General features: G+C 41.2%; 1 protein-coding gene across 2 annotated transcripts in view; it reads right to left on the reverse strand.

Moving 5' to 3' along the window:
- Positions 1 to 26,537, reverse strand: part of COL19A1 (collagen type XIX alpha 1 chain) — a 338,823-nt gene that overhangs the window by 154,265 nt on the left and 158,021 nt on the right. For both annotated transcript variants that reach the window (XM_074991087.1, XM_074991086.1), the window contains 2 exons: positions 13,272 to 13,325; positions 11,342 to 11,377 (listed from right to left, as the gene is read on the reverse strand). In XM_074991087.1, the coding sequence (XP_074847188.1) occupies positions 11,342 to 11,377; positions 13,272 to 13,325 (90 nt within the window). The remainder of the gene's footprint in view (positions 1 to 11,341; positions 11,378 to 13,271; positions 13,326 to 26,537) is intronic.

Raw genomic sequence — 26,537 nt, forward strand, 5'->3', positions numbered from 1 at the left:
TCACATTGGTATGAATGGAAGTCCTGACTTGCATAAAAAGTGGTATCGGGCCCTGTCTCTTGCCAAACATTAATGGTAGATGACCTTGGTAAAGACAAGTAGTACCAGTAATTTACTCTCATGATTAGCAAGTGACAATGGCAACAGTAATTTTGAAGTAACCAAAGGCTGCTGAGTGCTGGAGGGAGCAAAGATACTTCTGTGGACTTGCCTGGCATGCTAAGAATCACAGCCACTGCACTCAGGTAACAACATGGGTTTGTCACACTAAAGTCTGACTGAGAAGGGGCAAGAATGGAAAGAAGATAAGCACAGTCTTGGTTTGACTCCAATACGTCTCAGCTAGATCTGCTGGGCTGAGGCCCTAGATTGGGGTGGGCAAACTACAGTCCACAGGGCACATCCAGCTCAACAGCTGCCCTTGAACTCCTGCTAGGGAGCAGAGACTGCGGCTTGCCCTACTCCAGACACACTGGCTTTGCACAGCTTCTGAAAGCAATGGCATGTCACCGCTTCTGGCTCTCATGCACAGAGAGAGCTCCATGCACTGTTCCCACCCAAAGCACCACTGATGTAGCCCCCATTACTTGGAAGCCAATGACCAATGTGAGCTGCAAGGGAGGTGCCTGTAGACGGGTGTGGGGGGGAGCAGAGTGCAGAGCTGTCTGGCCGTACCACTACACAGGTGTTGGCCATAAGCCCTCACCTGCATAGGAACCTAGACAGCCCTTAAGCACCCCACACTCCCACCCCCTGTCCCAGTCCAGAGCCTCTTCCCATGCCCTAAACTCCATCTCTTCCCCACTCCTCCAGAATCTACCTCCTCAGCTGAAACCCTCACCCCCCCCGCACACAAACACCAAACATCATTCATGGCCATCCATAATATTTCCATATCCTGGTGGCTCTCAGGTCAAAAAATTTGCCCACCCCGCCCAAGATGAAGCACGCCAAACTGCTCCTGGAAACAGGCATGCAGGAAAATCCTGCAAGTCCTCAACAGGCATGCCATCTCTGAGCCACCGAGGGTGCTGCTGCTCTGCCTTGTCTCTAATGCAGGGCTGTGGCTAGCTGCCATGAATCGCCCTTGGTAAGCAACATATTCTTTACAGTAGAATCCCTATTGCATGAACTAATTGGAAATTGAGCAAGAATTAAAATACTCAAATAATTGAACATCTCAAAATTCCAGGAGGTGCATCATCCAAATTTATTAATCATGCGATTATAGTGTATGTTACAAGTGGTAACAAATGTATAAGAGGTGCATAATTTTTTTTGTGACACCTGCATCTCTTTGCCACCAAATCTGTTTTTCAAAACGATTATTGTCACTTGAAAGGTGGCTGACAGATTGGAGTCATATTAGATGGGAAGAAGAAAAGATTAACTTTCATAAAATCAGGGTTCTACTATTGGTCACACTTTTTTTTTCCAGTATGGTTATATTTACACTGTGGAGCTATTTCAGGGTACCAAGGACTCCTCTCATTGAGGGAGGAGTAAGGGATGCCTTGAAATAGCCCAGTATTTTGAAATTTGGTGTTGTGTAGACAGTGCCAAATCCCAAAATAGCCTATTTTGAAATTGACTCAAACTAGGATATGCAGTTTGCACAGTGCAAATTGTATGTCTTATTCAAGTTAAGGGCACAGTGTAACATGGCATATGTTACCACAAATTTAATGAGAAAACTAGATCAATATTCCTTAAAAATATCCATGCAGGATTAATTTCATCTAAATATGAGCTGACCCTGCGTTTAGAGCTCATTGACTCACTGAAGTGAATTCCATATGCTACAGGTTCAAGCCCTATTCTGCTCTCCTTGAAATCTGCAGGGCCATTTCTACAAATGCCCCTTTCTCCAGAAGGGGCGCAGTAGTGAGCAGCCAGGAAGATGCTAATGAGGCACAGATGTAAATTTTCCATGCCTCATTAGCATATGGCCACATGATTTGGAGTCCGGAAGAAGCTCTTCCAGACTGCCAAATAAACATGTAGACTTGCAGCCACGGGGATCTTCTGGAAGGCAACTCTCCTTCTGGAAGCTCCCTCTTCTTCAAAATTTTCCTTCCAGAAGATCCCTGTGGGCTGCTCATGTACACGTGTATTTTGGAATCTGGAAGAGCTTCTTTTGGACTCCAAATCGTGTGGCCATATGCTAGTTAGGTGTGGGAAATTTACACTGGTGCCTCATTAGCACCTTCCTGGCTGCTCACTACCATGCCACTAGAAACAGCCAGAGAGTACTGAAGCAGAAGTTAGCCTTACTTGTACATTTCAGACTATACCAATATGTTGCCTACCACAATTTATGCTACATTACTGAAGCAAACCATAAACATCTCATTTTCCTATGGGTGTGGTAATTTCTACATCTTTTTAAGATAGTGGAGCTTTAAATCTATTTTAGTTTACTTTCAGCAGCCAGCTATTTCAGTAAGAGATGTCGAGAACTATTTCATAAATGTTCATGGTTTATGAACCTAACCCTTTTACTAGACAAGTGTTTATTTTCTAAATGAAAAAATGCATAATTTAAACTCCTGAAAGTGAGTCACTTGAAATGCCTCCTTATACTGAAGTGCACTAATAATAGAAAGGAACAGGAAACTATTCTCACATCATTCTTCCAATGAAAGGCACATAAATCATTTCCATGTCAACTGAGCACACTGCAGGTTTTTACAAAACATAAATCTCTGAGACCAAAACATAAATCTTCCCTCAAGCCCTAAGGACCAGCCTTCCTCTATTACTGCACAGAGAAGATAAAAATAAAAATAGCTTGAAACTACAGAAATATTACCTACTTCTCTAGACAAGTTTACCTTGGGACAATCTCTTCCCCCCAACCCATATTTAAACTTAAAAACAGGAGCATTTCCAAATTCTGCTATGACAGTTAATGATCCCAGGATCACATTTATCCCAAAAGAACTGGATAGGTCAATGTTTTCATGTATACCAATAACCTAATAAATGGAAGAAATTGTTAAAATTCAGGTTCCTGTTAATGGATACATATTTTTAAATAATGAAATTATAAAATCATTTCCAAGTTGTATAGTCTTGTATTTGCACTTACTTGCATTTCTTCTGTTAGGTATATTTTTTAATTTTAATGGGAGGAAATACACTGGATGAAATATTTATAAAGAGGATACCCCTTGTAGGGCCTGAGTCTGCACACCTTTTTAACACTAAGGCTATGTCTACACTAGCCCCCAACTTTCAAAAGGGGATGCTAATGAAACACTTCAGTAGACGCTAATGAGGCACTGTCATGAATATGCAGTGTCTCATTAGCAGAATGCCAGCTGCCACAATTCAAAAGTGCCACTTTCTAATTGCGCACTGCCATGTAGACGGGGGGCCTTTCAAAAGGACCCCAAGACTTTGAAAGCCCCTTTTTCCTAAAACCAAATAGGAATAAGAGGCTTTTGAAGACTGGGGGTCCCTTCAAAAGGCCCCCTTTCTACATAGGTGGTGCGTGATTCGAAAGCGGAACTTTTGAATTGCCGCGGCCAGCATTAAGCATCTGCTGAAGTGTCTCATTAGCATCCCCCTTTTGAAAGGTGAGGGCTAGTGTAGACATAGCCTAAGAGATCTATTTTAGGCCACTTGAATAGGAAACATTTACAGAATCAGCCCACTGGGTATGAAAAGCATGATTTCAAATGGCTAAACACTTGGGGCTTGTCTACACTGGCCCACTCCTTCAAAAGGGGTCATGTAAAAAAGCTTGATTGGTGAATAGCAATGAGGTGCTGCCCTACTTATGCAGCACCTCGTTAGCATAATTCTCTCGACACGAACTTCAAAGTTGTTAACTTTGAAGCACTGGCAAGCAGTTTAGTTGCAGGTACTTCGAAGTACCCACACTATTTCAAATTTCTCTTACTCCCAAAACGTTTTGGGAGTAAAGAAACTTTGAAGTCGCATGGATACTTCGAAGTGCCTGCCACTAGACTGCTTCTTGGTGCTTTGAAGTTAGCAACTTCCAAGTTTGTGCAGCGAGAATTATGCTAATGGGGTGCTGCATATGCAGCACAGAACCTCATTGCTATTCACTGATTTGGCTTATTTATATGTCCCCTCTGAAGGACGGGGCTAGTGTAGATGAGCCCTAAAAGTAGTACATTACTTTTCAGTTAAACAAACATTCAATAATTAAGGTTTTATATTCAATGGATGTATCGAAACTTTGTGATATAAAATAATTTCCTGTGTGAATAATTTCCAGTGCTACATCAAAGTTGTATAATCCATTACTGCAATTTAAAGACTAACCATATAATTTATTAGGTGATGAGCTTTCATGGGACAGATCCACTTCTTCAGATCTGAAAAATCCTGGTGAAGGATAACTGGTAACTGAGACAAAGAGAATTTAACAGACAGACTTAGCCCAGCAAAAGAGGCTGTCTTATCCTGGGGACTTTCTTTCTGTCCCATGAACTTGATAAGACTCTGTGGTGACCTTGAAGCCTTGTTTCACCATCTCTGGCTGAGGGAATACTTCCAACACACAATGAACATCAAGCCAACCCGCTAGATCCCCACTCCCAAAAGAAGAATTCTATGTGGACTCTCCGGTGGTAGTAACAGAGTGGATTTCTATATTCAATGCTTCTGCAACCACGCACAGGCTGACATTGTGAACAAACAACACGAAGTGACACACAATGTCAGCCATGTTGAATGCAATGCTGTTCAGAGTCTCAAAAATAACTCTGACATTATAATTAAGATGACTGACAAAGGGGATGCTGCAGTCCTCATGAATAAGTCAGACTATGAAATAGACAACTCTCCAATACCACATTTTACAGGCCTCTTTCCTCTGATCTTACTGAAGAATACCAACAGAAACTTCACCATCTTCTTAAGGAACTCCCCAGGTCTACTCAGGACCAAATTCACATAGACATGCTTTGGCACCCTGGCCAGGATTATTCCATTTGCTTCTCAAAATCTATAAACCCAGAAACCCCAGACACACCATCATTTCAGGTACTGGCACCCTTAGTACAGGACTATCCAGCTATGTGGATTCCCTCCTCAAACCCTGTGCCACTAGCACTCCTAACTATCTCTGAGGTACCACTGCCTTCCTGTGGAAATTACAGAACATCCAAAATCTTTCTGAAAATACCATCCTTGCCACCATGGATACAGAAGCTCTTTACACCAATATTCCACCTAAAGATGGACTACAGGTGATTAGAAACACTATCCCAGATGTTACCATGGCAAATCCGGTGGCTGAGCTATGAAACTCTGTCCTCACCACCAATTATTTCCAATTTGGGGACAATTTATACCTCCAGATCAATGGCACTGCTATGGGTGCCCACATGGCCCCCACAGTACGCTAACATTTTTATGGTTGACTTAGAACAACATTTCCTCAGCTCCCATCCCTCATTACCCCTCCTTTACTTGCACTACATCAATGATATCTTTATCATTTGGACCAATGGTAAAAAGACTCCTGAAGAATTCCACGGGGATTTCAACAACCTGCACCCACCATCAATCTCAGCCTTGACTATTCCTCACAAGAGATCCATTCCCTGGACACCACAGTACAATGGGCAAATCAGTACAACTCTCTATCAGAAACCCACTCACCATCACTCTTACCTACATGCCTCCAGCTTCCATCCAGGACACATCATATGATCCATCATTTATAGTCAAGCCCTTAGATACAACCACCTCTGCTCCAGTCCTGCTGACAGAGACCAAAAAATTCAAGATCTCCACCAACCATTCATAAAACTTAATTAGTTGCTGGGAGAAGTTTAAAAAAAAACAAAAAACAAAAAACAAATAAACAAACAAAAACAGATTGACAGGACCAGATGAACACCCAGAAACCAGCTACTTCTAGATAGGCCCAAGAATGTCGATAACAGAACACCACTTGTCATTACTTACAGCCCCCAACTTGAACCCCTCCAGTGCATTATCAACAGCCTACTGTAGTAAGTACAGGCCCAATATGAGGCCTTAGGCCTGAACCAAAGTAATGGTCAAAACTTTGGTAACAGAAAGCAAAGTGCAGCTGTGAGCTAAAGGAATGCATTGCTCACAGAAGTTGGCAAGAAGAGGGTTGATGTTGCATAAACATATCTACCTAGCATATTGAAGTATGAACATGGTACCAGAATACCCTACCCTGGAACATTCCACAGATAAGAAAGAACAGGCCGACCCATCCCAATGACAGAGGCAGAAGGGTAATATGATGGATAGAGTTGTTTTGTTCGAACCAACATGTACAAGGTGAGAGGCAGCACCTGACTACATAGAAGGGTTGTACCTCAATATGTCAGAAGTGATGTGTGAATTATTTGTACCTGTGTACAAAAATGTACTGACTTAGACTGAGAAGTCTACAGGGGACTACTATTGTGTCCAATACAGCAATAAACCTGGCCAACGTGCCTTCGCACCTTGCTAGATTCTGTGGTCATTGGGGGTTCTCTTCGGGTCTGCTGTGTCAGCTATCTGCATAGCTGGGGCAGCACACAGAGGGAACACACGCATGCAGCCGAGCGATACCAGCACTGGAGAGAGCAGAGCACCATGCTGGTGGCAACTCTGACAACACCTACAACCTATATTGAAACATGTTGCTGCACTCTCACAAGCCCTGGGTAACAGGCCTGTTCTTTCATTCCTTCTAACAGACAACTGCCTAACCTCAGAAAAATTCTCACCAGTAACCACATGCCACACCACAGAAATACTAATCCTGGAATTTTGCCTTGCAACAAATGCCATTGCCAACTCTGTCCACATATTTATTTTGTAGACACCATCACTGGAGCTAACCACGTCAGTTACACGATCAGGGGCTCATATTCCTGCATGTCCATCAATGTGATATACACCATCATGTGCCAGCAAGGCCCCTCTGCTATGTGTATTGGACGAACTGGACAAACACTTCACCAAAGAAAGAATGGACGCAAATCAGACATTAGGAATCTGAATACATTTAAACCTGTCAGTGACCATTTCAATCTAGCAAGTCATAGCACCCAAAATTTGAAAGTGTGCATTCTTTAAAAAAAATAGAAACTTTAACAGCTGATTACAAAAGGAGACATCTGGAGTTCATTCTCTAGATTAAAGATTAACAATATAATTTATTAGGTGATGAACTCCAATGAAGGATCATCACTTAATAAATTATATTGTTCGTCTTTAAAGTGCTGCTGGACTGCTTTTTTGTTTTGTGAAGATACTGACAAAAACAGCTACCTCTCTGAGACTAATCTGTTGTTGGTGTGCCATCTGTTTACTAAACCTGAAAGAGACCGTAGAACTTGTCTAGGACTGAATTTGCAACTTCGTCATACTGGCTGCTCTGCACAGTATCTGTGCCTGAATTTCCCTTGAGCTTGATTTAAGCCCAAAGAGTCAGCATTCCAAATATCTGTTTAGTAAGCAAGTCTTAGGTATGTCTGCTTGTGACTAACTTAACCCTTGGCTTCTGTGTAAACACTTGGTGCCATCTGGATGAGTATTTTATAACTCCCAAAAGGGATAGGTCCACAAGAACGTACAGATGGGCACTCATTTTCCTGGGGAACTAAAAACAGCAGATCAAATGTCAAGAGGAATAGTTTTCATATACTTTACAAGAGAGATCGTTGCACTACCTTCCTTCACCTGTCACTGTTCTGAAATGACATACACAGGCTTAAGCTGTGGATGCCAGAGAGGGAAAGAAGAGCTTAGCCATCTGTGACATTTCAGAGACCAGTCTCTCCCTTCCTAAGCCTAAACTTCATATTTTGAGAAAACTGTGTGATCGAACATGATAATCCCTAAATTGTATTTCCCGGGGGATCTGCAGTGATAGCACTTGTTATCATAGAAACTAATTCTTAATACTTGAATGCAAAATAACATATTCATACATAAGCCAGGCTCATTATAAATAAAATTAGGGTGTAAAAATATAAATAAAGAGAGAAGATGCAAAGTTCATTCCTTATTTTCACTATTATACATGTTTAAAAATGTGTTAAGGAATAATGATGAACGTTTAATACTTGTATAGTACTTTGGAAAGGTAAAGCACTGTGCAAACTACACACACTGGCAAAAATGAAGCATGACTACAAATATTAACTTAAGATTGCCTGCGTCATATCTTTACCATAATCAAAGACTCAATGCAAAAGACATTCCATGAGCAGATGTATGAATGATTGACTTCAGAAAAACACATCCTGAGTTAAAGATCTTTTAAAAAATGCTTAAAAATGTAGTGATCAGAGCCATTAGAGTTTATTGTGCAATAATGCATTATTCAAATGCATATACTTACATATGTAAGAGAGTCTAGAAACTTTCCCTGAGCAAAACTCCTTTTGACTACTCACTTCAACAGAAGTTCCACACACAGAGGCTTTTAAATTTTAATGTTTCCTTCTCAGCTTGGATTATATTAGATTTCTAATTTAGTTTTGTTTTTCCAAATATTTTAAGAATGGTGAAATTATATTGGAAACAATATATAACACGCTGTGGAACTTTATATTTCCATATTCTTCTTTGCACAAATAAACATTGCGTTAGGGCCTGACCAAAACCCCAGAGACTTCAGCAGGATACATCAGACCTTGACTTAACAATATGACACATGCATAATCCTCCTGATTTTTTTTCTGCTCCTCTTTGCTCAAAATTCTTGTTGTGGCTTTTTGTAGAATGGTGAAGAGATTTTATGAAAGGTTTTCAGACTTAATTGACCATTATGGTTTCTCAGAACAATGCTCATTTCAACTCATGTAATATATCCCATAACTGCCATAACATTTTGTATCAGAGAGGTAGCGGTGTTAGTCTGTATCTTTGAGAACAACAAGAAGTCCTGTGGACATAACATTTTGTGTTTTATACAAAAAATATTGTCCTTGTTAAAATATTTTGGTATGTATTTCATCAATCTGTTGAAAGTATTAGATCTTATTAAGTAATTATGTATTTTTGGCACACATACTAATACTGATCATGCATCATTTATAAGACAGCTAGTACTGGCTCTGAGGGTTCTCTCTGTCATGTACACATGTTGAAAAAAAGTGGATTTTTCTTCAAAATACAGAAGGCTCCACCATCCCCTATATCCTAATTCTGCTCAGTGTTGGGGATCCAGGTGGAGAATCCAGGTGCTAATCAAATCTAACAGGAAGACATTTTTTATTTATTTCTGCAGGGGACTGCCAACATTTCCTTTCTGTGCAACAACTATAACATACTTGCTCAAGCAATCATCTTTAGACATGGGTCTGGCTAAAATATTTTTAGAGGCAGGTTACAAAGAAGGGAGTCGTACAGAAACTGTGCACATCCCAGGAGTCCTAAGACTTCCTTGACACTGAGAGAGGTACAGAGATTGCTGTGAGCTTTTTGGTCTACAACCTCATTCTGGGAATGAATGAAAAACCAATTTCAACAACTGTTTTAGATATCATTCCTATGCAGTTTTAGTAACACACTGGAAGACACAAAAAAGAGATTAAATTGAGTTGCATAAGTGGCTCTTATTTCCTATTTGAGGGAACTCAGAACATATGTCAGATAATTGTAACTTACACTAATTGTAGTGAAGCAATATATGGCAGGATTTTATTCTTGCACACTTGAAAGACTTTTGTAACCTTATTTTGCTTTGTAATGGCAACATTGCTCTGTCAACAAAAATTGCTAGAACACGTTCTGCACAAAACCACCCAAACTTTAAAACACTGGATGATGCAAAATTATGCTACTTTTATTCGTAGTAGTAGATTTGCAGTGACCACAAGCGCTACGTGCTTTCCAGAGGATGGTTACAGTAAAAGGCATGTTATCCAACATTCAGATAACTGGTGCATTCTGTTAACTGGTACTTGGGGTGGTTGTCCTGGGGGTGGCTGTCCTGGGGTCAGCTGCCCTGCTGGACCTCTTCCCAACTGAGGCCTGCTGAGCAGGGCTGGCAGCCATGGGGCAACCTCCCTGGACTAGGCCAGCAGAGTCGGGCCAGCTGCCCTGCCAGGACCACTGGCCCATGAGGCAGGTCTGGGGCTGGCAGAGCTAGGCTGGCTGCCCTGGGTCCTGCTGCCATGGGGTGGGCCCCCAGCCCTTAGGAGTGGGGCTGGATCCCCTGACAGGGTCAGCTGCTCCACTAACTGAAAAAAATTGATTATCTGGCAACAGATTCCCCAGGAATGCTAGCTAATCAAGTTTCTACTGTACATGGCGTTTCTTTCAGTGTTTTATAGACTGCACTGCCTTTCAACTACTTAGTTTCCATGTGCAGTTTAACCTGGTGATTTTAATTGACAAAATCCTGGTTACTTGAAAGAACTTTCCACATATGATGCCACAGTAGCTGAAGTACTTGAATGACAGTGCCCTGGTTTAAATTGGGAGGTGGGTACTGGAAGCACAAGGTTGTCAATGAAGCACTATTAACTTTGGAATTTTCTGCCCCCCACTTGTGGTGCCCTGCTAAATGTGACAAGCTAAGAGGGCAATACTACAATCAAATTTTGAACAACTGGATCAACAGGATAGAGAGTGTATTTTTATTAATATACTTTATTAACAAAAAGTGATGATACACAGCTCCATGTATCTTTCTCCACTAGAACAGACAATGGTGTCTTGCAGCTTTCATGGAGTCAGAAGGAATGGGAACCCTAAAGAACTGAGCCTGTATTAAGGTCATGAAGCCACCAGTGGTAAGAAAATGCACACTCACAAACAATTGTACTTGTGTGTACAAATGTCATTCTTCAACTTCCTGAAAAATCAACTCTGCATGCCAAGTGTCAATACCTGGAACTCAGAAATGCTGTAGTATATTGCAAACCAAGAGTACCATAGCCACAAATAAATGCTTAATAACTGAGCAGCTAATCAAATACTCAAATTATCTTCAGGCAGCATATTTCATGGGCAGTGTAAGCTTTTACTGAAAATCAGCTGTCTAATTTTTTCACTGGTACCATTCATGTTACGAGCAAGAATAGAGGACATTCTCATTAAAGTTGTGTGGGAAATACCATCAGGAAGTTTTGAATATTGCTGTTTTCTCTCTGATATTTATAAATTTTCATTTATGTACTTAGTGTCAACTAAGATGCGAGTGCCCCATCTAACCTACTGATAAATATGACTTTTAAAAAAATGCACAGACATCTTGAAAGAATTAAAAGGAAAGAGTTTTGGATGGCAAATAAAAAGCCACCTTTCTTGAGTCTTCTTCCCTTTTTTCCCCACTGATTTTTTCTTATGTGTTCCTTGATTTTTTTGGAGTACATACCCTTAAGGCAGCTTGTCCTGGAGGACCTTCATCTCCCTAGAAAATCAGGGGGAGAAGAGAGTCAGCAGTTCCTTCAGTTACTTTTATGCATAGTTAGAGGATATCAGAAAGAAATATAAGTAAATGTGATACCATCATGATCAACCATATGAAGATTTTATCTCACAAAAGAACATATAAAACATAGAATACTTTCACTAGACCTCAGGAAGAGTTCTGTATAGCTTGAAATCTTGTCTTTCTCTCTTCAGTGGAAGTTGGTCCAATCAAATATATTATCTCATCCATCTTGGCTATGTAAAATGTTATTTCTGTCATGCCCCAAATGAGGGAATCTGAGAAACCAGTCCTACAGACACTTTGCAGAACATTAATTTAATGCACACAAGTTACCTCATTGAACTCCCTGAAAGTGCTCAGATATGGAAAGTCGTGTGTATGTAGTACAGGTTACAGTTCCCTAACTAGCTAGGGAACTGACAGGTCCTGAACAAGAGAATTTGCCAGACAAGGAGCGGTGTAGGGCTTCTGCATGCAGACAGGCTTCTGTGGGTCTGCTGTAGCCCCAACCACCCTCCCTGAGACTCTGGCCCAAGCCCAGGCTTCCAGGGGCTGCCACTGAGCTCCAGCCAGTTCCTGCTCCTGCCCTCATGGCTGCCATGGGGCAGGCAGGGGCTCTGGCTCCTAGCTCCACACTACCACAGTGCAAGCAGGGACTCCAGCACCTGGGCCCCTGCTGCTGTGGATTGGGCAGGCGCTCCAGTTCCCCGCCCTGCTGGGCTCCTGCACCAGCCAGTTACTCTCTTGTCTGGCAACATCCCTACCAGACAACAGATGTTGCCAATGAGACAATAATAGATTTGAGTGGCCTGAGCACACCCATAAGGCTAAGCAGTGCCTTTTTTGTTAAAAAAAAGGCGGGGGAGTGCTGGTACTTAGCCAGCTCCCCGTCCCCCAACTGGGGTTGCTGAGGTGCCAGTACTCAATACCGGTAAGTACTGGCACAACAAAAGCACTGAGGCTGAGGTTCATGCCCTCTTTAGATGAAGGAAAGCAAGGGATGACTTAAAAATTGGTAGCAGGACTTGGGAAAGACTGGGAGGTATGTTAAAAACTACATAAAAATAGATCTCACCACCATTCATGTACACATATGGATGGTTCCTGCATTGAGATCATTTGTGTTTATATTTGGTGTTTTAAAATATATTGATATTTAACATTTTATGATATTTTAACATGTTTAAGTCACTCCACAGTACCTGGTAGGGAAGGTATGTGGAGGACAAGGATGGGAGGTAGGAGGAGTGGTTGAACAGTAAATGATAGAGTGCAATCACCAGCTGGCATGCTGTTTCAAGATCATCATTGTCAGCATAGTTCAGAGCAACCCCCCAACTTGTTCTAACCATCAGCTGGTGTTAGGAATAGAATTAGAGAGAAACAATGGGAGGGTCTGTGCTTTTGTGGAAGTTAGCAAAGTAAAGGCTATCTTATGAAGATGAAAAGCATTGCTTATAATAACTCAGTACTGGTAACAAAATACATGGAAATTAATGGTATAAAATATAAATTAATGGCACTGACTGGTATAAAATAAATTAGGGTTGGTTCTACATATTGAACAATGAGGATAGAAATCAAAGATTGAGGAATTTCTCATTCAGTGAGCACCTTCCATCCTACACACTGAGTGAGGCCAGTGCCCTGTGGGAAAAAACGCACATGATCATGTAAGTAAAGACTATCGTAATACACACAAAAGGACCAAACTGACTTTGCACAAGCAACCTTAATTCTATATTTCCTAACTTTGGAGTGTTTATCTTTACAACTGTAATGCTCTTTCAGCAGTTTTCTATGTGCAGTGTGTGTGTGTGAGTGAGTGTTACAATGGCTAAATGTTAATGAATTATTCACACACATTTACCTTTTCTCCCTTAGGACCAGCCAGACCAGGTTCACCAGCATCACCTTTTAAGCCCTGTACAAATAAAAAAAATGCATATAGTATATACACATTTTAGTTCACAAAAAGTCTTGGGCAAATTCTCTGCTACTGCAAATTACCAGCCATTAAATAAAATAATAAATAAATAAATAAAATCAATGTTAAGGGTGAGTAAGTGGACAGCTGTGCTTCATTTGCTCAAGTGGTGCAAAGGGAGTGGCAATGTTTTCTAGACTTGGCTGGGGATCTCTCTGGTATGGCCTACCACAGCCAGATCACGCACCACTCACTCCACAGTACCTGGTAGGGAAGGGATGCAGAGGATGAGGATGGGAGGCAGGAGGAGTGGTCAGATTCTATATGACAGGGAGTGTATTCACCAGCTGACATGCTGTTCCAACATCATCACTGTCAGCATAGTTCAGAGTACCCCCTCCCCCAACCCCTCCTGTTCTAAACTTCTGCTGGGGCTAGAAATAGAATTAGAGAGGAAACAGTTTCTTAAGAGTCTCCCTCTGTGCAGCAACCAGTGAAAGATAGAGATGCAGAGAATATGGGCTGCCATTCTTAGATATTACTAATCCAGCAGTTTTGCTTATTCTCATCCCCAGAAATTTCCAAACAAGAGAAAATTAAGAAATTACCCTCAGCATCACCACTTGACAACCCTAACTTTTCTCCCTACTACCCAAAAGCCTGGGAAATAGATGGGCTTTACAGCCTGCCTCTAAACTCAGCCAGTACAAGCTATTTTGGAACAAAGCAAGGACTGAATTCTGAAGCTGGGGCCCATCACAGAAAACAACCTACCAAAAGCTCCCATTCTTTTAAATCAAGTCACCTCTAGCTCAGCACCTTCACTGATCTCAGCTTCAGAAAAATGCCATAAGGAGACAGTAGGCTGGTCCTCAGTAATTTAGGGCTTTATGGGTCAAAACCAGATACTCAAACTTCACCTGGAAATCAACTAGCAGATGTTACAGGTCATGAAACACTGATATAATATGGTCACACTTAAGAAGCAGGCCATAACCTTCAGCACTAAGTGCGTTGGAGGAGATGGTGGAATAAAAACTGGATGTCATGTAGATGTGAAGATTTATTGCCCTGAATTCTTCCCCACCCTGTTCCATGGCCTTAAAACTCCATTCCTTAGTTTGCAATAATTGGAACGATAGAGACAACTGGCACTAAAATGATATGCAACATCTGTGCCTTGGTGGGTAAAGAAACATTAAATCAGCGAGTGTTCTAAATACTGCATATTTGTGCAACTTCACTTCCTGCTAAAATTGCATTAATTCACCATCTGGAAGGAACATCATTTAGAAGTATACGAGCATTTAAGTGCCCACTTCGGATTAAATTTGTGGTTGTTGTAAAGACCCCTGATTTAGCTTTGATTTGTCCTTTATTAAACTTGCAAAATATGTAAGAGTTAAATCAGAAGTAGTTTTTTAGGCTGATCTTAAAATTTTTAAAGGCAAACAGATCCAAAAAGCAAGCCAAAAAACACTGTCCTTTTTAATTCTCATGTTTACAGCCCAAATATACATCTGTCTGCACCTACAGCACTAGTCATCATTCAGTAGAGTATAAAATACAGTATTTTATATATAAAAATAAAATATGTTTGAGGGATCTGTCAGGTATCTAGAGAGTTTGTGTTATTTTCTATTTTGTATATCTGATTCAGAACTGACAGCATTAGCAAATCAGTGGTGCAACAACAGCTTTCACTAAAGGAATTAGTTCTTGGCTGTGTATTTAGAGATCAGACATAATAAGAGAAAGCAAGAAACAGACAGTGTTCTTCAAGTATCAGAATGAAAAATATACTTAACATGTCACTATTAGTTAGGAAAGCGAACAGTGGAACAATAGAAAACAGTGAAATCAAACTGTGCACTGTCAAGCTATGAGCTTCTTTTTCCTAATTGGTATGTTTACAGCTGTTAGTGTTGAGCCTTGTGGGTTCACAGCAGTGGTATACATCTTGGTTACTAGTGCAGGGACACAATGGAGACAGAGCTCAATCTTGAATTGCGAGGAACTGTGGAAAGTGGACAATACTTACATTTACCATTAGTGCCTTAACATGAGCACAGTTGAAAACATATCTCTATAGACTAAACGGAGTAAAGACAGGAATCATACTGGCCAGCATGGCTTTTAAATCAAGCATTTATCTCAACATACCTTAAGAGGCTAGGAATAACTAGACACCCACCTGCCTATCCTTTCAGATCACACAACAATAAAAGAACAAGAAGACAAGCAGGAAAAATTCTTAACATGATTTTACACTATAAATATTTTCAATATTTTCCACTCTATACTTTTCATTAAATTTGATTTAATTTTAATTATGTTAATAGGTTGCAGACATAGTAGCTGTCAGGAAACAGCTGGCATCACAGCAGCCTTGTTCCCCGTAAAACCTACTTTAAAACAAGCCAGTGTTCTAGCTGCTGCTCTCTGCCTCTGAAATCACATAAGAACAGAGTAATTGCCATGCTGGATCAGATCTCTGGCCCATTTAGTGCCGTATCCTGTCTTTGACAGTGGCCAGATCTAGATGCGTCAGAGAAATGCATGTGGCAGCTCAGGTCTCATCAGAAATAATTTAGGTGATTTAAAATGAACTACTATATTAAAAAGGCTGTTTTCAGATTCAAAATGACTATAGCTTGAACCTCTCTAATCTGGAAGTCTCTTGGCCAGCAAATTCTGTAATCTGGCATGATATTAGTTAGCCAACCAACCATTTAACGTGGGTGTGGCCAAGTTGCCCTGTGTCCCATAAAGTTTGTTTGCAGGCACCAGTCCTGGCTTTCAGGGTTTGGTGCTGTTATTTAGCTGTAATTTACCCCCAGATGTCTTCTAAGAGCCCAGTAAGCAGTGGAAGTGTTGCTAATGGATACATCTACACTAGCCAAAAACTTTGAAATGGCCATGCAAATGGCCATTTCGAAGTTTACTTATGAAGCGCTGAAATACATATTCAGCGCCTCATTAGCATGCGGCCGGCCGCGGGACTTTGAAATTGACGTGGCTCCCTGCCACGCAGCTCATCCAGATGGGTCTCCTTTTCAAAAGGACCCCGGCTACTTCGAAGTCCCCTTTTTCCTATCTGCTCATAGGAATAAGGGGACTTCGAAGTAGTTGGGGTCCTTTTGAAAAGGAGCCCCGTCTGGACAAGCCGTGCGGCGGTGAGCCACGTCAATTTCGAAGTGCTGTGGCCACCCGCATGCTAATGAGGCACTGAATATGTATTTCAGTGCTTCATTAGTAAAGTTCGAAATGGCCATTTGCATGGCCATTTTGAAGTTTTTGGCTAGTGTAGACACGGCCAATGTGCTAGAAAATACGGACCTGCTATCATCTGGCAAATTCTCTCATCCGGCACCGGTCAGTTCCTCAAGGTGGCAGATGAGAGAGGTTCAACGTGTAAAAGTTTTCGCTGCAGGTGCCAAAGTGTAAGTTATCATCCTACTTTATTTGAAGGTGTTACCTTCAACAAAAGCTGTGAAAAGGTAAAACATAACTAAATTGTGCTAAGAATCTGAACTGGGTTTCCTTACATAAATGCATTTATTTTATAATGTTGATGATCCAGAGATCAACTTTAGGGCAAATCATTGGGTAAATTATGGTATTAACTGACACCATTCACTATTTTTAAATTAAGTGTTCATACCTCCAATGTTCATTTTCTTGATGTAATAAAGCAAAACAACGGGTAGAACGGAGTGGCTACCATCAACAGAAAATGTTTTACTAAATTTTTTCTTTCTGCTGTGGCTCCCTCTATTCTGGGCAGCTGGGCTGCTCTGCTTTATGCCTCTTTATGAAAGCAGATCAACATTTTGCCTCCACATGCTCTGGCCACACACCCTCTGATCCTGTTTGGCTGACACATGAATTATTTGCAAGCTGTAAAGCTTGCATAACATTCATTAAAATTTTCAGAGACAATGTAATAACTAGGCATTTTAGATCAAGGAAAATGGTTCTGTGTTAATGATTTCTCATAATATCTTGCTTTCCTGAGCGATCTGAGATGTGTAGAGTTGTGGGAGAAGCAGAAAGGAAATTATTGATAAGAAATTTTGTGTCATGCAGCCCAGTGTCTCCCACAATTTGGATGTCTTGGAAACAGTGAAGAGTGGTAACGTAAGGAGGGTTCTGCAAACAAAAACTACCCTCTTGCTATGAGCTCGCTTAAAGATCTATACTATTTCTAGGGTACCACCTGCACCACTTTCCTATCAAAGGAGTCCTCAAAAGAGAATACAGCTTGTACTAATGGCATCAACTGTAGATCAAGTGGCTGTTTTACAAACGTCTGAAGTAGATGCACTTGCTTATTGCATCTATGAGTCTGCAAAGCATCTTGTGCAGTGTGCTTTGATCCCCTCCAGGACCAGAATCTCTGATGATCTGTACATTTCACAGATCACTGGACTGGTTAGTTGGACTACCCCAAAGAATCTGACTACCTTTGGATTGTCAGCTAGGATCCTGCAAATAGCATGCTAAGAAGAGCAGGCACCTGTCCTACAATGTTACTGGCCAGAAGGACTGTCTACGCTTCCTTGAAGAAAATCCAGAATAGTCGACATTCCAGGATCTTTGAGGAGGCCACTTAAGGATCTAGGACAAACAGATTCTACTTTAAAAAAAAAAGTTGTCAGGGACAGTGATAGGTTCTGCTGTTAGTGCAGAAGCCTGGACTCGATGACCTCTGAAGGTCCCTTCAAGTTCTATGAGATAGGTATATCTCCATATATAATGAACAAATGTCACAAATCAGTTCAGTTGGACCCTAGCCAAAGAACCCACTCTCTTCACACACAATTCATGTGCCACTCACTGAAATCTGCAGTACAACACGATAAACACTGCGCTGCACAAATATCTAACTGAAAAATACTACAAGATTATAATCAGTTTTTAGTATGACAGATCTCTCATCCTAATGGAATACTACGGCAGAAGGGGAAAAAAGCATATCATTACTAGTACTAACTACTCTTAAAGACGCATGCAAAAAGTGTTCTTTCATTCCTTTCACATGCATTCCTTGACATTAATTCCATGTCCAGTATTTGAATAAATTAACTTGATCTTACCTTGTGCTAACATTTGCTGTTCTGAGGCAGATTCCATTAATGCACTGAAAATAGGGGAAGCAACCTACCACACTACTGCTTGCAATATGGATCAAAATGAGTACAGGGCAGACTACTGATACCTTAACGTGTAATACAACTCCAGAGACAACCACCTCAAAACTTACTACATAGCACACTAATACCGTCATAAAATAAGTTTGGATTTTTATGCAGATGTCTGTTTAAGAGATGTTAGCAAGGCAATGACACCTAAAAAACAAAATACTGTTTTTATGCACCTTGAGAGTTGAGCTACCTAAAAATTCTTATATATATGCCCATCTGTTTTCCTTCCCTGACTAACCTCAAACTGACTTCCTGACTAACCTCAAACTGACTTCTGCTGCCTCAGCAAAGCAATCAAAACACATGACTATGTCATAGGAAATAAAATGGTACATTTTTTACCTAACACTCTTTCTTTTTTCCACAAGATTTAATTGTTTTAATTTGACAGGCCAATTAATTTGGCAGAGAAGTCCTCTGAACTCCTAGGTTTAAAGTCAGGGCTTTAATAAAAGCACACTATTTTAACAAAAAGCACTTCCATTACCTTTTTTCTCTGGAGGGAAAGAAAAATTCTTCCATCAATCAATACATCTAGCTATATATGAAGTATATTGCATATTTTCTCACTCCAGACACATTTTACAATTTCTGCTCCATTTTTCCTAGTTGTTCTTAAACAAAATTGTAGACACTGTGCAGCAACATAGTGCATTTAATTAATATTTGAGGAATTTTATTTAATTTGTCAAAACTTAACAGCAGTGTCGCAGTCCTGTCCTACTGTCAGGAGTTTCATTGATTAGAATTTCCTTTTCAATCCCTGTTCATCTGGCAGTAATCTGAATAACACATGGGACGTGTCTACACTTGGCCAAAATTTCAAAATGGCCATGATAATGGCCAAACCGGAGAATACTAATGAGGCACTGAAATGAATATTCAGCACCTTATTAGCATGCTGCCGGTCATGGCACTTCTAAAGTGCTGTGTTTCAATCACACACAGCTCATCTATACAGGGCCCCTTTCGAAAGGAACCCTCAAAGGTTGAAATCCCTTACCCCTTATTTTGAAAAGGGCCACGGCCATCAGCATGCGAATGAGGCGCTGAATTTTCATTTCAGTGCCTCATTAGTATTCTCCAATTTGGCCATTGGCATCTCCCTTTCGAAATTTTGGCCAAGTGTAGACACAGCCATAGATCTTAAAGCCTTTACAAAGCTATTTGCATGAGTATTTATGTTGTAAATCTGTTCTTATTTCATGTGGGAGATGAATACACGATGTATACATGACTGAGAAGTAATTATGCATATCAAGGTATATTTAAGGATTATTTGCTGACCCTTTACATAACTATCAGAGTGCGTGACCATGCAAAGTGGCTTCCTACAGTGATTAAAAATGATGGTATTATTAATGTTAGGTGACTAAGTGGCTCTTATGGATAAAGTTTTGATGTAATGCTCAAGCAAATTTTATTGTGTTATATAAATTGGTTTTACACAGTAGTAAACAAAGTTGTGCAATGTAACTGAATATACTTAGAGTCCCCTTCCCAAACCTTCTTGGGAATGAGACTAATGAAATAAAATGGCAAGTATAATTTATGTGAAACCAGGGAAGTAAACTTTGAAGTCACACCTAAGCACTTCATACTATTGATCTAAAAAGAAGACCTGGCATTGCTGTGTCATTCTGGCTGCATACAAAGTTCTCACAAGAGGAGAAGAGAAAGAAGACAGCAGCCTTCAAACTTCCTTAGGGGGATTACAAAGAGGATGGAGAGAGATGGTGACAGATGACAGAAAGAGGAGCAATGGTCTCCATTTGCAGTGGGAGAAGTCTAGGTTGGATATTGGAAAAAGCTATTTCACTAGGAGGGTGGTGAAGCACTGGAATGGGTTAGATGGTATTCTGGTAGAATCTCTTTCCCTAGAGGTTTATAAGTCCTGACTAACAAAGCCTTGGCTGGGATGATTTAGCTCAGATTAATCCTGCTTTGAGCAGAGGGTTGGACTTGATAACCTCCTGATGTCTCTTCCAACCCTATGATTCTAAGAAGTGAAATAATGCATCAGAATGAAATGTTACTTACCCTGTACAGCAATTATAGTTCTTCAAGATACATGTCCCTATGTGGTACTCCACTCCATCTGCATATGCCTCTTGAGCCTTTGAGCAGCAGTCTCTAGCTAGCAGTGCTCACTCGGCTCACCACCTTCTAGTGGACACAGACAATACAGTGGTTCACGGGGCAAATTACCCTCAGTTTCTTCTCTGTACAGTTATCTTCTTAAAGAGCAGCCCAAGGAGAGGAGAAGGAAGGTGGGTAGTTGAGCACTCATGGGGGGTATGTCTTGAAGAACCAGTTAGAGCACCAATTACAGAAATTGTGTAGCTGTCACTTGCAAGCTGGCCTAATGAGCTTGTCAACCATTAACAAGTATAGATACAGCCTAATATCCATTTTAGAAGTATTTGAGAAGAAACAATGGCCTTCTCAGACCTATCTGTGAAGAACAGAAACAAATATAGGTGATCTTGTAAACTGCTTAGTCCTATCCATGCAGAAGGCTAACGCTCTTCTAACATTCAGTTCCCCTATTGAGAAGTCAGGTTTCAGAAATGATATTGATAGATACAGTAGTTAAAATTATCATAGAATCATAGCATACTAGGACTGGAAGGGACCTTGAGAGGTCATCGAGTCCAGCCCCCTGCCCTCATGGCAGGACCAAGTACTGTCTAAACCATCCCTGATAGACATCTATCTAACCTGTTCTTAAATATCTCCAGAGATGGAGAATCCACAACTTCCCTAGGCACTTTATTCCAGTGTTTGACTACTCAAACTGCATAACCCGACTATCTTCAGATCCATCAAGTAATTCAGGATGAGGACACAGGAGTCAACTCAGACTGGAGAGAGTGAATCTTTTCCATTTCTGCAGCTAAGCAGTGAGGGTTGATGTCTTTCTGTTGTGCAATAACATCTACAGGAAATCTAAGCTGGAGACCAGGAAACTTTCTATTCCATAGGACCAGCCAAGAGCCAGACCCTGAGACACAGGAGCATCAGGCTGGGGTCAAGTGCATGACCTGCATCCTGAGACAGGAGATGGTGAATGACTGATAGCTTGGTAGGAAAGGTGGTTGAACACAGAGCAGAAACAGGTAAGGATACCAAGCTTATCTTGGCCAGGGAGGTACTATGAGACTAACTCTGGCCTTTACCTTACATGACCTTTTTCCTCACTCTTAGAATTAGGGTTGTTGAGGAAAAGACATGGACAGATTCATCTTCCAAGGTAGAAGGAAGAGATCCCCAGGGAGTGGTGACCTGTCCTGAACAGAAGAGAGAGGACACATCCTATTCTAAGAGTGGGATAGAGATTGATCTCTGACCAACTCCATGTCTGGAATATGTCCTTAAGGACCTGCTAATCTACTTCCCTTACATAAACATACTAGAAGTGTCTGCTGAAGGAATTGGCAGTGGAGTTTCAGATGTCTAGAAAGTTGGCTACCAACCTTCACATGTGTTTGGCAATGCTCCAGTTCCAGAGCTCTATAATTTCAGCACACAAGGAGGATTAGGTATATAGATGCCCAAGGAAAATATGGTCATCCTGAAGCCCTTAGGCATGTACAAAGAATCGTTTGTGGTCTACAAAGTGTCTGTGAACACTGAAGGGGAGGTCCTATGCTGTGTTTTGGACCTGTCTGGGAAAGGACTGCTCTGAACCTCCCAAAAATGGAACCAGAATCTGCTGCACTCAACTACCTCCATGGACATGAACATGGTGGTTGTATCTGAAGGGTATAAATATGCTTGAAGAACCATTCTGGCCAACGGCTGACCCTCAGCAACTACAGATTGGAATTATTCCCTGCAGTCCTGTGGCAGCTGTTCAATATAGGTCACAAGCTTGCTGTAATTAGTGAAGTTTAGCAAAGACCACCTGGTAGCTTATGATTCAGAACAGCAAGGCTGCAAATGATTAATACCAAGAAGGCCCAAGAAGGTCCAATGCTTTTAGTCCTTGATATAGGAGGTAGCCCTGGAAAAGTGCTGTCCAATCCATTCATTCACAATGTCCACCATGAGAGAGTTAGGAGAATGTTGTGAATGAATGGAAGTCACAGTCCTTAGGGGGCAACTAATACTTCTTTTCTGCTCTTTTGCATATGATGGAACAGTGGTCAGTTTCTAATATACCACCCTAGTTGGATCCAACAGCACCTCATTAATTGGTAATGAGGCCACTCTGGAAAGTGCATCTGACTACAGAATGTCAAGCAGCATGTGCTTTTGGTTTCTGACCTACCCCAGAGCGATCAGCAGAGCTTCTGTGCTTCTACTGATGTCCTGGAATTGTCTGAAGTCCTCATCAGTGGTGAGGTAGGGGAGGAGGAATAAGCATCTTAACTGGTAATAGGGACAAAAAAGGGAGTTTCAGGAGTAACCACCTCATCTACCATAGCTTCCAATTCCTCAAACATCTCTTTTGTGTTGGAAGTGTAGAGAGTGGATGTGGAAAACCAGACTCCTGCTTGGACAGTACTGATGGTTTAGCAAATTGTTGCCAATAGGCAGCACATAGATCGCAACATGGCCATTGTGGAGGTCTGCCAGAGAGAGGTGGTAGCATGCAGAGCTGATTCCACCATGCCTGATGTGCTGCAAAGTCATCTCTTCAAAAGGCAGATACCCAAAGAGATATGCAGAAGAACACCTGACAGAGTGAGAGTGACTTGGAATCATCTTTTTCTCCCACAACCTCCCATGCAGCATGACCATCCATAAGAATGGAGGAGAGTTCTGTGCCAGGGAGTAGCTGTTTGAACACGGAGGTCACAGTACAATGAGGTACTTTGTACCTGACAACAATGGGGACTCTGGTTGATACAACACTGGGAGATCCTTTGAACAGCAGAATTCTTGAAGTGTGGAAAAGGACCCCAGGACTGACGCTGTAGCCAAAGTTGCTGTGGTTGGAGCCAATGGTATCAGTAATACTGAGCATTCTGCAGGCTTTGTCAGACTTGCTCATTACCAAGCATACAGCTTGAGCAGGCACACCCAGTAGAGCTATTTATAGTAATACCAGTCACTAGGTTAAGGTGCATGACTGCACCAGTGGCTGCACCAGTGTTTCAGTGTTGATGAGGGGGTCAAGCTTGATGGTAACCTGTGCCTCTCCTTACTAGTGTGCCTCCTTCTCCCTGAAACTCCAGGGCTTCCTGGGCCCATCAGTAACAGATGAAGAGTCCATGACCTTCCTCATTTGTACTTCTATTAAAGATAGTTCAGCTGGCACTGTTGGGATTGTTAGCATAGTGCAGGGGTCTGCAACCTGTGGCTCCAGAGTTGCATGCAGCTCTTTAAGGACATCTTTGGGGCTCCCAATGCTATAATTGCAAAATCAGAAAAAAAAAACAAAAAAAATTACAAAACAAAAGCAAAAACAAAAACAAAAAAACCCACAACCCTCTGATTACTTTTGACATTTTAGCAAACATCTAAAAGGCCAACAATGAACAACTCATATCTAAACAGCAAACAATATATGATCTTGAAATGTTGGATAACTCCCCTTTTAATATGTGCATTGCATTGTGGGATATGGGTGTGCTGTTCTTAAAATAGGGGTCACAAAAAGTATGGTTTGACATTATTTATTAAGGACCGTCTCCTATTCACATGCATTGCACCTCTTGAATTATTGAGTTTTTTACCGAATTGGAAGAACACGCAGCTCTTCTTGCTCTTTTGGTTGCTGACCCCTGGCATAGTGAGTTTAGGTGAGAGAACTCTTTTTTCTCTCTTTTCCTTTGGGAGATCTGTGTTCTCTTGATGGGGTATGTCTCAGTCCAGGGAATGTGCCAGGACAGGGGAGGTCAATGCTGGCCCCTCTGCTGTCTCAGTTTGTAGGGCTCTACTCCAGTGGTGGCACAGTGGCTGGCACTGACAAAGCAGGGATGCTGGAGGGGGCACTCAGGGAAGAGGCAGGGTGAATGCAGAGCTACAGGAGTGTATCAAATCTCAGAGCAGCTGAGATGCGCTCCTGAACCCTGGCTGTGAGGTTCCACTTCCTCCCTGCCTCTTCCTCACCACACTTCCATGTCCCCCTCCCTCCCACTTCCTGAGACTAAGCACTGCAAATTAACTATTTGCAGCACTCTGAAAGCACTGGAAGGGCAGGGAAAGAATTGTCAAGAGTGGGGCCTGTGTTTACTCCAGGAGTGTTCCAGCCTCTGAGCATCCAGTGGGATGCTGGACCACAGACACTGCCAGACTACAGAAGTCTGGACCATAGAGGTTGAATCTGCAAAGAGTAAAAACAGGAATGTTCCAGGAAGACTTGCTAGTTTTTCAGTCTTACACAGGCTTGGTGTCTGCCACAGAAAGGCACTGTATGGGTCAAATGTGCACTGCAATTGGAAATTTCCAGTCAAGAGCTTGAGAAGAGGATGCATAACTGGAATGGAGCACCTACAGGCACACTACTCAAAGATGAACAAGACCTTACCTGTGATGCATTATGACCTAAAATGAAGCACTTTGTGCAGTAGCTGATTTTACAATACACTCCATTAGACCTGAAAACATGATTAATCCAAAGATATAACAACAGAAATCCTTAGAATGATTCGATATGAATAATTGTACACTTTTTTTTAATTAAGGAAGAGGTAAATCTTTTTTCTTTAGATAGGATTTTGGTTAAAATAAGACCTGTTATTTAAATACTATATTTAGGTAATTTGTTCAAAACTGTTCAATGATCTCTTCCAACACTTCTTCAGCGTTGAGTACAGAACTTAAATGGTAGATATTACCCTCCACAGCAGTGTGAAAGCAGCTGCTAGCAGCTGATACCACTAGTGTTGTGTGTTTTCAGTCTCTCTTTATTCAGCACTACAAATTATTCTAGTGTAAGCAGATTACTTTGATTATTTCAGAAATATTAGATGTGGCATTTCTGTTTGTGGAGTGAATTTGGTTGACATTGATAGCAATGGAGACACAAGAGCATACAACACTTTTTAAGTTTAAACTTAATGACTGGCATCTCTAAGTATGCTGATAATTGAATCCAAAGCATCTTATTTAAGTGTTGTTAAAAATAATCATGTGACATTTCCCAGTAACTTAGTGTATCATTGTTGTGTTATAGGACTTCCAAAGTGTATTTTTCTGAGATTATTACCAACACCAGAACTACAGAAACAATCTACCACATTTGACATATAAGTCAGCGTACTTGATTGAAATAGTCAAAATGTAAAAAGATTTAATATTGTATGCGTTCATACTACCCCAGTGCAAACCTGTCTCAGAGTTCACCAGATACACAGTATACCTTACTCATCCAAGAAGGATTATGGAAAAAGATCCTGAGTAGTAACAGATCACGTAAGAACCAACACAGAAATGTCTCCAGTGCTATGGAAAGAAACACAGATGTGTTTTTCCATGCTGTCAGCATATATGTATGAATGACAGAAGTATACAGTTCACCTTTGTAGACAGGCAGGCTACAAGAGATTACATCTTTGAATCCCTAAATGTAGACTTAGCTGAATGTACAGTGTACACTTTCAAATAGATTATATCCCCATTAGCCAAAATCAGAAATTTTTTACTCTTAATTTAGTTTTTGCTTGCAATTCTCACACAATTCTTGATGTCTCTGTTGCTCTCCTCCCTCAGTAGCTTACAGAGGCAGATCAGAGTTTTGGAGCTACATGTTGTGCCAAGCTGCTTCAGTTCCTGCTTGCTTTCAGATATTTACAAGCTATAAAACTTGCATAACATCATTAACAAATGTTCCAGAGGTTAAAAAGTAACTGTATGTTAGACCAAGGAAGATGGCCATATGGTGATGATTTCACTTAGCATTTGACCCTTAACTAATGAGCCATCCAGGGTGGGCAGAATTGAGGAAGACACTGTTAGGCTACATCTACATGTGCCCCAAACTTCAAAATGGCCACGCAAATGGCCATTTCGAAGTTTACTAATGAAGCGCTGAAATGCATATTCAGCGCTT

The sequence above is a fragment of the Carettochelys insculpta genome, chromosome 3 (genome assembly GCF_033958435.1).
Source record: "Carettochelys insculpta isolate YL-2023 chromosome 3, ASM3395843v1, whole genome shotgun sequence".
NCBI lineage: Eukaryota > Metazoa > Chordata > Testudines > Carettochelyidae > Carettochelys > Carettochelys insculpta.